At 41.2% G+C, this 12,500-nt stretch overlaps 2 protein-coding genes across 3 annotated transcripts in view; one reads left to right on the top strand and one right to left on the bottom strand.

Moving 5' to 3' along the window:
- LOC138046920 (DNA repair protein RAD51 homolog 4-like) overlaps window positions 1–12,405 on the bottom strand; it is a 12,765-nt gene extending 360 nt beyond the window's left edge. Inside the window, exons 1-11 of the mRNA XM_068893546.1 lie at window positions 12,177–12,405; window positions 11,766–11,827; window positions 11,491–11,599; window positions 11,267–11,276; window positions 10,939–11,020; window positions 8,926–9,060; window positions 7,459–7,563; window positions 1,553–1,646; window positions 1,124–1,194; window positions 841–1,008; window positions 1–125 (exon numbers count right to left, since the gene is read on the bottom strand). The exon at window positions 1–125 is cut by the window's left edge and continues 360 nt beyond it. Of these exons, the coding sequence (XP_068749647.1) occupies window positions 66–125; window positions 841–1,008; window positions 1,124–1,194; window positions 1,553–1,646; window positions 7,459–7,563; window positions 8,926–9,060; window positions 10,939–11,020; window positions 11,267–11,276; window positions 11,491–11,599; window positions 11,766–11,827; window positions 12,177–12,273 (993 nt within the window). The 5' untranslated portion in view covers window positions 12,274–12,405 and the 3' untranslated portion in view covers window positions 1–65. The remainder of the gene's footprint in view (window positions 126–840; window positions 1,009–1,123; window positions 1,195–1,552; window positions 1,647–7,458; window positions 7,564–8,925; window positions 9,061–10,938; window positions 11,021–11,266; window positions 11,277–11,490; window positions 11,600–11,765; window positions 11,828–12,176) is intronic.
- Window positions 1–12,500, top strand: part of LOC138046918 (pyruvate dehydrogenase protein X component-like) — a 60,334-nt gene that overhangs the window by 27,660 nt on the left and 20,174 nt on the right. The window lies entirely within an intron of this gene.

Here is a 12,500-nt window from a genome sequence, read left to right as displayed (position 1 = left end):
CAAAAGTTCATACTTCGTCTGCAAGCAAGTCACAATTTTTCGTTTTGTTCCATTGCAATATTTTGTCATCTTTGACTGCGTACGCCACCATGGTCAATGTAAAACGTACAGGAAACTTGTACTTTCTGTGAAGTAAAAAACTCAAATAAGAAATAAATAATAATAATAATAATAATAATAATAATAATAATAATAATAATAATAATAATAATAAGGCCTAGTGGTACTTCCCGTCTGGGTTCAGGTCCTACCATTGCCACTAAATGGTTTCTTAACACCACAATATTTACAAATGCACTTGATTCATTCATTTCTACACGCAACCGACAATCTTCAAGCTTGAAATACCAGAGTACCGATATAAAAAGTCCGTTGATACCAATATTTGGCCTCAACCCAATCCTTGGTTTGCGATTTCCTAGAAATATTTCGATTTTCACGGTCTCTATTTAGGTAATTGAAACGATGATTATTTATCTCAATCGTACTGATTAAAAATATCTAAAACTTTTGATTACACATGTTGTATGACATGGAAATATGTCAACATTAAATTGCTTTCAGTTGAAAAAGAAAACTCAAGTGTAATAATTTTGACGCACTTTTCCAGTGGAGGTTACTGCTTGAAATCCTCCACAACATCACACACCTACCTCACTTGGCCATGGGAGCCTCCCCCCATTCCCCCCCCCCCCCCAGACAGTAGCCACCATGAAGTAACATACATTTAGAAGACACATTCCCCATCCATGAAGATACATGATAAACTCCCTGTCCAGAACAATTCCAGCCACTTCAAAGAAGACTACGAAAACCTAGGGTTGGAAATGAAAACATTACCTGTCTGGTAGACTTTGTGACAGTGGCAATTCTTTTGCTTTCTGAAGTCCCAATCTGTTTTTGTATAAACAATCTCGTGTTTGGAACATGAGCCCAGGTTGGGCCAAGGGCAGGTTTGACAGAAAATGAAGACAACTTGGAGGAATCGGTGACCACATTGTTGGTTATCTAAAAAAGTTCAGACAATGCAATGTGCCTTCAGAAAATCGAAAGAAGAAAATGAATTTGAGCTTTTCAGCAATAAAAGACTCAAAGAAGGCAGGGCAACATGTCAAAAACGCACCACAACTGCAACTGAATGTTCAAAAGCCAAAGATTTCAAAATCCGTGAAAGCTTGACCATCAACGAATGACCTAAGGTGGGAGGGAGATAGCAAACGAGGTGCACAATTAGCAAACTGACTGACTTGTACTGTAGTATTGTATCACTTCAAGCTCACGGCAGGGTAGTTGTTGGAGAATGCTGTATAGGACTGGTCACTGCCACTGAGGACTTGCATGTCATTGATCTAGATCAGTGCTCTTGATAACAACCACAAGTCATTTTGACAGAGAATTGAATGGGTTTCACATGCCACGGCAGAAATGTAAATACATCTGTTTGTAGTTTTGGAAACCCACATGGTCTAAAACCTACCCAAATATTTATTTTGAATAGTATGTACCTGAAACCTACATTGTATCAGTCACACTGATGGAAATGAGGTATTACCATGAATTTGTTGGCCACCAAGAATAGGAGATACAACAGCAGCTAAACAATCAACAATTATCAATTTAAGATGTGGAATGTTGCCATCTTCACCCTAGAGAAAAAAACACCATCATTACTGGTAATCAAGTGTTAGGGGGTTCATACAGTACCTGTCTCAATTGGGTAAAATCTAGCTACAGCTGTATTTGTCATTCATAAAGTGCAGCTCTATTTTACATGTACTAGTCTACTTTAATTTACTCTAATACGTTGCTGATCACCATATATCAGCACCTCCCACTTCTACGATCATACATGGCCTGAGTTTCAGTTGATCTCAACCTCAGTCGGGGGTTCCTGGCCAGGTCCTCTGGTTGTTCTCCGTCATAACTCTCTATGCCCAGCTAATAGTTACATTCTAGCTGATTGGTGAGCTTATACACAAACCATACAGCACCTGCCAAAGGTGCCTGTCTACCTGAGCTGCATCCTTTATAATTCAGAACTTTGCTGAGGACTGCTTGGCTGCTGCTGTTAGGTACATCTGTAAGTACTGGACATGGCCCAATTGAGTTTAAGATTCATCATTAATTTTATGTTGTATGACTGTTTTAGTTGTGTCCTGTTTTCCATTCCTGCCAGGCATTGTAATCTCAGCTACTTCCAGGCCCAACTGTTAATCTTATTAGCTGATTACTCACAGGAAGTATGTACATGTATGTGCAGTAGCTCTGACAAGATATTGGTGCCATCCATCAGAGGAATTCCTACAGAGGCTTAACTGCCAACTTCTAGGCATCACCCTTGTCAGCCGTTGACCAGGAACTATGGTAGTTTCGGCGGCTAGCAACAGGACTGCAGTTCCTGGGGCCGCCAGCGGCAGATGCCACTGGGTGATGCCTGGTCAGGCAGCGAGCGTGTCGTATATGCTCAAGGAGTGTCCAGGCAGCAGATAACAGAGATCTTTGCTGGAAGCAGTTTTACAAGATATTAATGTGACCAACGCAGGCTTAGGCCCTGCGTGATGACTGCCAGATCCAGTCGGATGCTGCCTCTGCTTCTTCTTGAAGAGTCTTGATTGCTGCTCGGAGAGTTTTCGTTGTGACTCCAATGTTTGACAGGAAGGACCTGGTTGATCTTGCAATGAAACCGCGACATCCACCTTCAATGGGTATAACGCTGTGGGCCCAGCCACAGTCTTCACAGTTAGCACCGAGGGGCTCGTAACGGGTTCTCTTGCGTTCATTAGGAAACTCATTTCCTTCCTAAGGCACAGTTAGTTCAAACAGGTGCATGCATTTACGGTAGTCAGACCAGATTATGATGTCTGGGTAATGATCTACTTTTGCCAAAAAGGCAAACAAAAATGGGGGGTCACCGTGCTTGTTTTCGAGATCATGAGGTGCACTTTTAGGGCTTGTTTATATGGTCTCGGTTACCCAAGACATCCCTCCTTCCCGAGACAACTTTACCGAGCGTCTATATGAGAATTGCGTGACCGTGACAAAGTTGACCCTACTTAATTATGCATATATTTTAAGACACATCTTCAAAAAATGCGTATCATCATTTGCCTTTTTCTTTCTTTCTAGTTCGTTTTTGTTAAGTATAGTTGCGTTTTCACATTCATCAAATGGACTAACCATCTTAACGCAGCAGTAATATGTAGTTTAAATAAAATACTATTTATGAATCGAGAGTTTCCGTTGACAGCGGTGAGAATTTTGGCGGGAAAAAACTTTCTTTCGAAAGTAAATGCTAAAAACATGTATAAGCTCCCAAATTGTTGCTTCTTTGATTTTTATGAGCCAAACTGTTTACATGCAAAAAAGTTGTCTCGCCTGCAAGGGTTACCCTACCTGCCGATGTGAGACAACTCGCCTCCCCGAGTTGTCTCGCCCAGCCGACTTGTCTCGCCCACCTCATGTTGATAGAATTTTTAAACAAATGAGTGGAAAAATATCTTGCCCAGCGAAAAAGTTGTCTCGTCTGCCAGGGTTACCCTACCTGCTGAAGTGAGACAACTCGCCTCCCCGAGTTGTCTCGCCCACCTGACTTGTCTCGGCCACCTCATGTCGATAGAATTTTTAAACAAGTGATTGGAAAATATCTCGCCAAGCGTAACTCGGAGGGAGGATTGTCTCAGGTACCCGAGACCATATAAACAGGCCCTTAAAAGCTTGCGTTATTTTAGGACGATCTTAGCTTACAACTGTCAGCAATAAAAAAGCTACATTAGGTAAATTTAGATCAGGTAAACAAACTCAATTCAACATAACTAATATAACTAAATCAACTTTTGCAGCTGATGTCTTTTTTCTGTGGTGAAATAGACCTTGAAAAACGATACATATTAGTCTAAGAAAGAAAGCTGCCATAGCACGAGAGCATAAAAGGCAAAATATTTCTAACTTCTCACGTACAGATTTTTTTTTTTTTGTTAAAATGGACAAAATCAGGAAAGGAAGTGATCTACGGAAAGACAAATGGGGGTCACCGAGCATTCAAGAGAGTAAAATTGCTGCGAAGTTCTCAAAGAGATTGTCTATTCCCACTGTCATGTCATTGCGTGACACTTCCGAGAAGACTTGGGTCCACAGCTATTTCATGACGCCACAACTAGTCCCGACTGTTTTGTTCTCTTCACGGCGGCTAGTTGGGGCTGTTCAAGTTCCATTCTTGTGGGAAATGTTTGCGCCTTTAGCATCGTGTTTACCTTCGTGGTCTGGGATGCATGAAGTGTGCGTGACATGCGCAAAAAATACGCAGTAGCAATGGGCGCGAACGTCCTTAAGTAGTCCCGACTGTTTTGTTCTCTTCACGGTGGCTGGTTGGGGCTATTCACCTTTCCTGTGGAACTTAAAGCCTTGATTTGTTATCTCCTTAACTGGTGTTTTATTGAGGCTGGCGCATTAGGCCTGTGTGGCTTTGGCTATAACCTGCAACACTTTGTCGTGCCTCCAGGTATACTTCTGAAGTGATTTATTGCAAGCCGTTAGTACATGCTTGGTTACAAGCACGGCAAATGTCATCATCAATAATGCCCCATTGTTTGAGGTTTGTGGGTGTAGAAAGGAGGTCATACGTGGACCTCAGTAGGAAGCTGATCCTCAATGGCTCCATCTGAGCAAGGGTGGGCCAGCTGAGTTTTCTCTGTTCTGCCTCTTCCCAGCTCGACCAAGCACACCGTTTAGCAAACCCAGCCGCTGTAGCTGATCTCCTTTCTTCATCGATGGTGCGTGCCTCCTCGATAACCATCTCACAGCGCCCTTTAGGTCCCTGCGCAGAGAACCAGCAATGTGCGTTATTACCCAGGCCAGATCTACTACCTTGCACCACACCTACGATATCCTTAGTTCGAAGGCTAGCTTCCGCTTCAGCCACTGCTTGTTCAGCACTTCATTTCTGGCCAAATTTCACCTCGGGTCGTACCTCGCGGATCACTTGGTCAGGCGAATCCTCGAGCATCATGTGGAGACACACCTTGCCAGCCTTAAATTCATCCAAAACGAAAGAAAGTGGTAGGTGTACCTTTGCAGAGCAACTGTACAGCCCGATAGTTGTAAAGGTGGGAGGGACACCTAGCCATTTTCTGAGACATTTGTTGATGTGCCGCTGGATTGCTTCAACGCAAGTGAGTGTTACCTCGTAGATCTGTAGCGGCCAATGTAGGCGAGGAAGGAGGCCATGTTGGAAGATCCACGCCTTCAGCTTTCTGGAGAGATCTGTCTCATTGATGGCTATTAAACCTTCCTTTACAGTCTTGTCAATTTCAGTACCGCGGTGACGGTTAGTAAGTGGGATGGTATACCAACGGCCAAGACTCAGGCTGCTCTTTTATCGTTGGAATCTGGTCGCCACCAATAGAGAAGTGAATTTCTTTGACTTGTCCGTGCACAATGGAAAGACTGCGGCATTTCTTGGGCTTGGCTTTCATATGGCACCATTCGAAAAGCTCATTCAGACGCTGGAGGAGGAGCTCTTTCCCACTTCTGGATTCAGCAAGGGTTGTAACATCGTCCATAAACGCTTTCAGTGGAGGTAGCACTATGCCTCCCCCTTGATTGCATCTTTGGCTCCACGTAGCAGCATCTCCATGCACATGATGAACAAGAGTGGAGAGATGACGCAGCCCATCATGATGCCAACCTCCATTGTTTGCCAGTTGGTAGTGTAGCGCTGGGTAGTAAAGTACATGAAAGCTGAGTCGACGTACTTTTGCAGGAGCACCTTGATCTTTCCTGGGATGTAGAAGAAGTTGAGGGAACAATAGATCAGGGCCCGGTTGTTCAAAAGCCGATTAACGCTAATCCCAGATTAAAAATTAACCAAGGAGTTTATTTCTCTGATCCCAAGTGCTGTTCAACGCTGATATTCGGCAAAACTTTACATTAGAAGGAATCAATCACAAAAAAACAAAATTAAGCAAAATAAATTTTCACCAAAAAGCTGAAAACAAGAACAAAAATTTACGCTAATCCTGGATTAAGTTAATCGGCTTTCGAACAACCGGGCCCAGGTCATGGGGGACTGATCCGTAGGCATTAGCGAGGTCAAGCCAAACCACCTGCAGTTCTCTCTTATCTTGCTTGGCCCTCCGGACGGAGTTCCAGATCATTTGAGCATGCTCCATCTATCCAGGGAACCCTGGGATACCGGCTTTCTGTACAGAGGTATCAATAAACCCATTGTCCATGGGGAAGTTTGTCATGGCACGAGCGATGACGCTAAAGAAAATCTTGCCCTTTATGTTAAGCAGCTGTCGGAAACTGCACAAAGCATTAATTGATAGTGATCGTTGATTGATTATAGTAATGAGGGTTGTTTATCTCAACCAGACAACAATAGCTTTTTTAATAGGTTTTTTGAGGTGTAGGGTTTCGGCTTTTTTTAGTAGTGTGGTCTTTGTGAGCGGTGTGTTTTGATCGGGAGAAGAAAAATCTGTGAATCGTGAAATTGTGAAAGTGTGGACGCCTTTCTTGTGTTTCCCACACAACGAAATCGGGCGAAAGTTGCCAATGCCAACTGAGTTCTTCTCTTTAGGGATTTGGATGCCATCTGCGAGGCACCAGTCTTGAGGTATCAGGTCCTCTTTCCAGGTCCGTTGCAGGAGGACCGTGAGCTCACCAAGCACGATCGGACAGTTCTTACACAGCTTGTAGGGTAAGCCATTCATGACAAGAGCACTCTTGGTACGGGCTTTCCGCACAAACTCACAAACCTCTTTCACTTTGAGGTTGGACATATCAAAGGCTACACCTGGTGGGGCTGGCCTCGTAATGCCGTGCATGTGAGGCAGCAGCACATTTCGACAGGAATCGGAGTAGGTCTTTTTCAAATGATCCTCCAGCTCCTCCTGAGGCACATCCAAAACACCGCTCTTACTTTCAGTGAAAAGTGATTTAGCAAAGGCGTATGGGTTTTTGTAGAAAGCATCCCTGGTCTTCCGCTTTTGTTTCCGTCGCTTTCGTTGGTTCTCAGCACGAGACAGGACTCGTATCTGTTTCTTTATGTCGTCCAGCAGGGTTTGTAGTCCAGCTTTCTCATGCTTTGGGGTTCTCTGGTTTGCCCACAGTTGGCCCTTGCTCACCTGCGTTCTGTTTGGTCTCTTCACTACTTCTAGTCTCCCTTTCGTTGACTCTACTGCACCAAATTTCTCGAGACATGTTTCGTATACCACACTACTAAAAAGGCTAAGCTGGTTCCCGGAATCCCTCTGAGTCGGGAGCTGAGGATAATACTTAGGTCGCTGTCTAGGCTTGCCTATTCAGCTTTTGCATTGCCTTTAGGCCATTGGATTTTGGCATTGCTAGTGGAGGCACTACAGCTATAGGTGACTGAAGCGGACATCATCAACTTGAGCACACTTTTTTTTTCCATTATGCCATGGCTAGAGCTCGAGGTGCAGGGTACTTTTTTCTTACCTCATTTGACAGACTTTGTCTCACACTCTCTAGAGCTTCAATCATTGAGAATATGTCAAAGGCTTGAACAACTGATATTCTGGACAGTACATGTTTGTCAATTTCCTAAGAAGGGAAGTGGATAATAGGTAGCAGTTAGGATCCACTGTAACGGACTCACAGATCACTACTCCATCCTTAATTTGCCAATCACTTCAATTCCCATGACATCATTTTGCTTGCCTCCCATCAATATGATAAAAGATGAGTGGGAATTGTGCAAATTTTGAAATCAAAACCTAAGCCATGCAGAGGCCTTTTACCAGCAACCACTGGCTCAGTTGGTTGAGCATCAGACTTTCGTGTAGGAAATCGCTGGTTTGGGGTCTTAAAAAGTAACTGAGGAGAAATTGCTTCCTTTATAAAATCATCTGCATACTTAATGGTTAGACTTTCCACTCTTCTCACATAGGGTAGGGACTATAAACCGTAGGCCCCATCTCAATACCCTTCCTGTTAACCAACACTGTTTGTGAAGAGTACGAGCCTGGAGACCCTCGGTAGTCTCAGGAAAATTGTGAACTAGAGAACAGTAAGCCACCATGAGACTGTGTGTGATATGTGAGGCATACAGTATGTATATAAAGACATTACATTATTACCAAGTAATCAGTATACAGTTCCAATCATGACCCAACACCATGAGGTCTGCAATTTGATTGTAAAAAACTTTAAAGGGGCTAGGTCACGCTATTTTAGGTAATTTTGTTTCATTTTGTTAATTATGAGCTCTAAACGTCAAATTGGCAGAGCAAGAGTCTTTCAATTGCAAAATCACGGCCACATAACAACTGAGAATGATTTTCCAGCTTTGTAAATGACATTTTGATAAAGATTGATACAAATTTGAAAAAAGGTGGGCCGACGTTTTTCAAATTTAACCAAATTCAATCCACTTCAATCCTCTCCAGTTTTGTCCATCCATGTCCCTTCTTGGCTTCCCTGTGTTTTGTTAGAGTTCTTCTATAGTTTTGAACAGTTATTTTGATATTTTAGTTAATTCTATGACAAATCAATCAATGCTGAAATTGCCTAAACTTGCGTGACCTAGCCCCTTTAAGTTACATTACATTGTATTTTTTTCTTATTCTAGATGCAAACATGTATGCATTTTAAGCCTTTGACTGTGACTAACGCCAGACGATTTTACTTGTCACTGGGGAACCTCCAGGAGTCCATGGGTTAATGAAGTGCTCAAACATCTTTCATTTCATTCAACATAAGATTTTTTTGACAAGTAAAGGAAATATGAAATCAATTTTTCCACTTTCAACAACATTAAACAAACTCATGACTGCTACATGTATTTTCTGTAAATAATGGATCAGCAAATTAACAATTATAAAAATTAATATACCTATATGAATTATTGATTTTTATTGTTGAGCAAAATTAATGAACTTTTAATATTGAACCATGGCCACAAACCTGATCATCATCACAACTCTTGCACTCTGTTAACATCTCCTTAAGCCTTGCCCCGCAGAAAGAACCTCCAGTGTCTATGTAAACCAAATGCTTTTTTGCTTCCAGGGCTGTGAACAACGAAATGTTCATACAAATCTGGAAAAGCATTAGAAAAAATTAGAGAAAAAGTATCACCACTGTACATTAATTAATAATCCAGATAGTATGTGTGCTATTTACACCATTTCCTACACCATAACCCGCTTGTACCTCTTGTACCTTGTATTAAAGGCATCTTTCTCTGCACATGTCAATTAATTTGCTTGTCAAAATGATACAGTATCTATTATAATTAATAATAATCTTACTAGCCTAATGTTTACTCCTGCCATACTGTAAGATACACATGTATGCCTCCTTGTTGTTTCCATATCTTACAGCAATCTGACTCCCTTTCAAAATGACTTTTCAAGATTACTAACACTACTGTTTAGGGGATTTTCGCTGCTCTGCTTGTTATTCCCTTTACAATCAATAAAGAAGTGACGGATGTTTCCTTCAAGAACGAGCCCAGACTACACCACCGAGGACTACTTGACTTTATAACATAACTTGGATAAAACGCGCATTCTGATTGGCCAATTGATCATTTCTATTTGCCCATGAGCAGCGGAAAAGGAGAATTGAAGGTCTTAAAGCGACGAAAGAGCGTTTCGTGTTTGTACTGCTTTTGATTTCCAAAACACAATCTAAACTCTGCTTAAATATTCAAGCCGAATCGCGGAATTGAAATGGATTTTATGAGACCAGGGAAGATGCTACAGGAAGGTAAATGGTGTTTTTGAATGTCGATTTTCTTCTTGAGATTTAGTTCATCGGCCATTTGAGTTGAAATAGTGTAACGTCGTTTTTTTTGGATTGGAAAAATTCGTGCTGTTTGCGATAGCTTGATCGCTTTCAACAGAAGCCAAGCATGTGCAAAGACAGCGTGTTTGTGTCGACGCTCGCAAGAAAATCGAAATGTTTTCTCTCCTAAGAGCAAATTATTGTTGATTCCAATAAAAGTTTTGACTGGGAAAACTGTTTGTTCATCATTTTGTCTTGTTAATTCAAAGTTGTCTTAAAAAAGCAAAGTTGTGTTGACATCGTCTGTTGACCAAACTTGATTTATGCAAATACAAGCAAAACACGCAGGAGTGGTGTTCACGATTATGTTATAAAAGAAATGGTAAGAGTGCAGCGTGCAACTATCGAGTTATGGACGCACTTGGGAGGTTTGCTAAGCACTCAAGAAGCTAGACTCTTACGCTTCTCTTGTGCTTAGCAACCTCCCGCGTGCGTCCATAACTCGATAGTTGCACGCTGCACGCTTACCATTTCTTAAGTACACTCCTCCCTCTTAGAAAGTGGGTTCTCTAGCAAAATCCATTTAAAAGTACATGTATGTATGTATGTATGTATGTATGTTCCCTTATAACCAATTCACAGTTGCAAATAATTTTACTCTGACGCAATATGCTACATGTACATCCAACTAAAAAACTAGGGGGATGTGTGTCAGTTTTATACCTCCCACATGTGCGTATAAGAGTGAAACTCAAAGATTTTACTCTGTCTGACCCAAAACAATTATTTTAAGTTTATTCCAGCATCAATGGGGGCCATGCAGTTTAGGGGTGAAATGATTTATTATCCCACACAACTTCAATTCTAGGAAGGGGTGTGAGGCAGGGTCTACCGTTTATCATCTTCATCTGAAAATACTTGGGATGTCTATCAAATGTGCCCATGCAATTACAAAGGCTCCAATTTCTTCCCAATTACTGCACTACATTGATCTCTCTAGGTACAAGCTGCATAATAATAATTATTATTATTACTTACACAAAAATTGGTGGGAAGGATGAGGGATTATGCTAGTTGACACTCAGCTAAACTGGTAGAAATTAAGTCCCGGGAAGAGAGGAGTATTGGGCTTGACTGTAAAAGTGAAGTTCCTTCTTAGAAGCTGTTTGAGACAATCATTTGATTCACCTGAGATTTCCCAGCACCTGCTGCTCCAACAATTTCAGTTACATCCCCTGTGTATAGACCACCATCCAAGAGCTCATCTAAACTACAAAAGAGAGACAATGACCACAAAAAGAGTTTTTAATGTGCATAGCAAGTTAGGTGAAATAAAAGGCTAAGATCAAGCTGTCCCTGCACTAGGCATAGTAAAACATTTTTTTTAGAATTAGTGCTGGTATAACAAGGACAAAAAGGTACAAAGTACTCAATGGATCTATCATCCTTATGTCACCGATGCTTGTCTGCATGTATCAATACCAGTGACAGTCAACACCACAAAAAGTGCACTTACTTTTCACAACCTAGATAATGTAAGAAAAAACAAGCAAACAATTAGGATCTAAATATTTACTGGAAAAAAAACCTACTCCCATAATGTTATACAACAAGTACAAAGTGCATTTGACAAAAACTAACAGTTTCTTGTCAACAATGAATGAATAACTCCCCTTTGCGAACTGCATTATTTATTGTTCATAAAAAAATGTACATGTATAACGGTACCTTAGATTTTACCTGTTGAAAGAATGCAAAACCTTGATATAAATTCTTTGTAATAATCACTTCCATTCAGAGGAAATGCTGCTAGCTGGGCAATAACAGTCTTTTGAATGGAAGACAAATCCTAAGTAATGAAGAAAAAATATAAAAGACAGCATCAGAACAGAAGTCCATCTTTGAGGTTAAACAAACAAAATGAGAATGAACTGTGTCAAATGTGTAAATTAAAAAAAATTTGTACTAAAGCACTACACTGGGACACTACAGTGAGTGTAATATTTTTAGCTTACTCTTGCAGGAACTAAAAGTTTCTGAGCTAGTCTCTCAACATCACAGGAGAGAAAATCAGCCACTGAAACAAAAGCGATAAACATAAAACCTTGCAGCTTAACTAGTACACTATTGCATCTAAGATAATGACACATGACTGTGGGTGGAAAGCCCTATTCACGGTCTCATGGCATAAAAGGAAACCCGATTATCTTTGATTAGTGTTAGAGCCGCGCCTTGCTTTATTTATTGTAAATATGCATTTCTATTCTCCAAAGCCAACTTCTCTTTCGTGCGTTTGTACATAGTTGTACGAAAGGACACAAATTGTCCCTTATTTTCTGCCAAGTGGTTACATCAAGCAGAATAAAAACATATACAAACAGGCGCAAAGCATGCCATTCGACAGCGTCTTTAAGTAATTCCCGTACCTGTTTTAATTCCATTGCTTCTAAGAGCATCAAGATGAACTGAGGTGATTGAACCGCAAGATAGTGATACGAGTCGATGCATACTAAGCTTTTCCATCGTCAACCTTGAGTATGTGGTATCGTTTCGAAAAGGAACTTGCCAAAATCATCATCGCCAATCTTCCAACCTTCGAAAGGCTCGCTAAAAACATCAGTAGTGCATTTTATGTCCGCCATCTTACTTTGTAAAACAGTCAGGCGTTAGTCAGATACGAGGAAGACTGGAGCTGATTTCGGAGTAAAACTCGTTGGCGCAATGGATTCTGGTATATACTTCATGCAGAG

Source organism: Montipora capricornis, chromosome 4 (assembly GCF_036669925.1).
Source record: "Montipora capricornis isolate CH-2021 chromosome 4, ASM3666992v2, whole genome shotgun sequence".
NCBI lineage: Eukaryota > Metazoa > Cnidaria > Anthozoa > Scleractinia > Acroporidae > Montipora > Montipora capricornis.
Note: the sequence above shows the minus strand (reverse complement) of the source record. Positions and strands in the feature narration are given on the sequence as shown.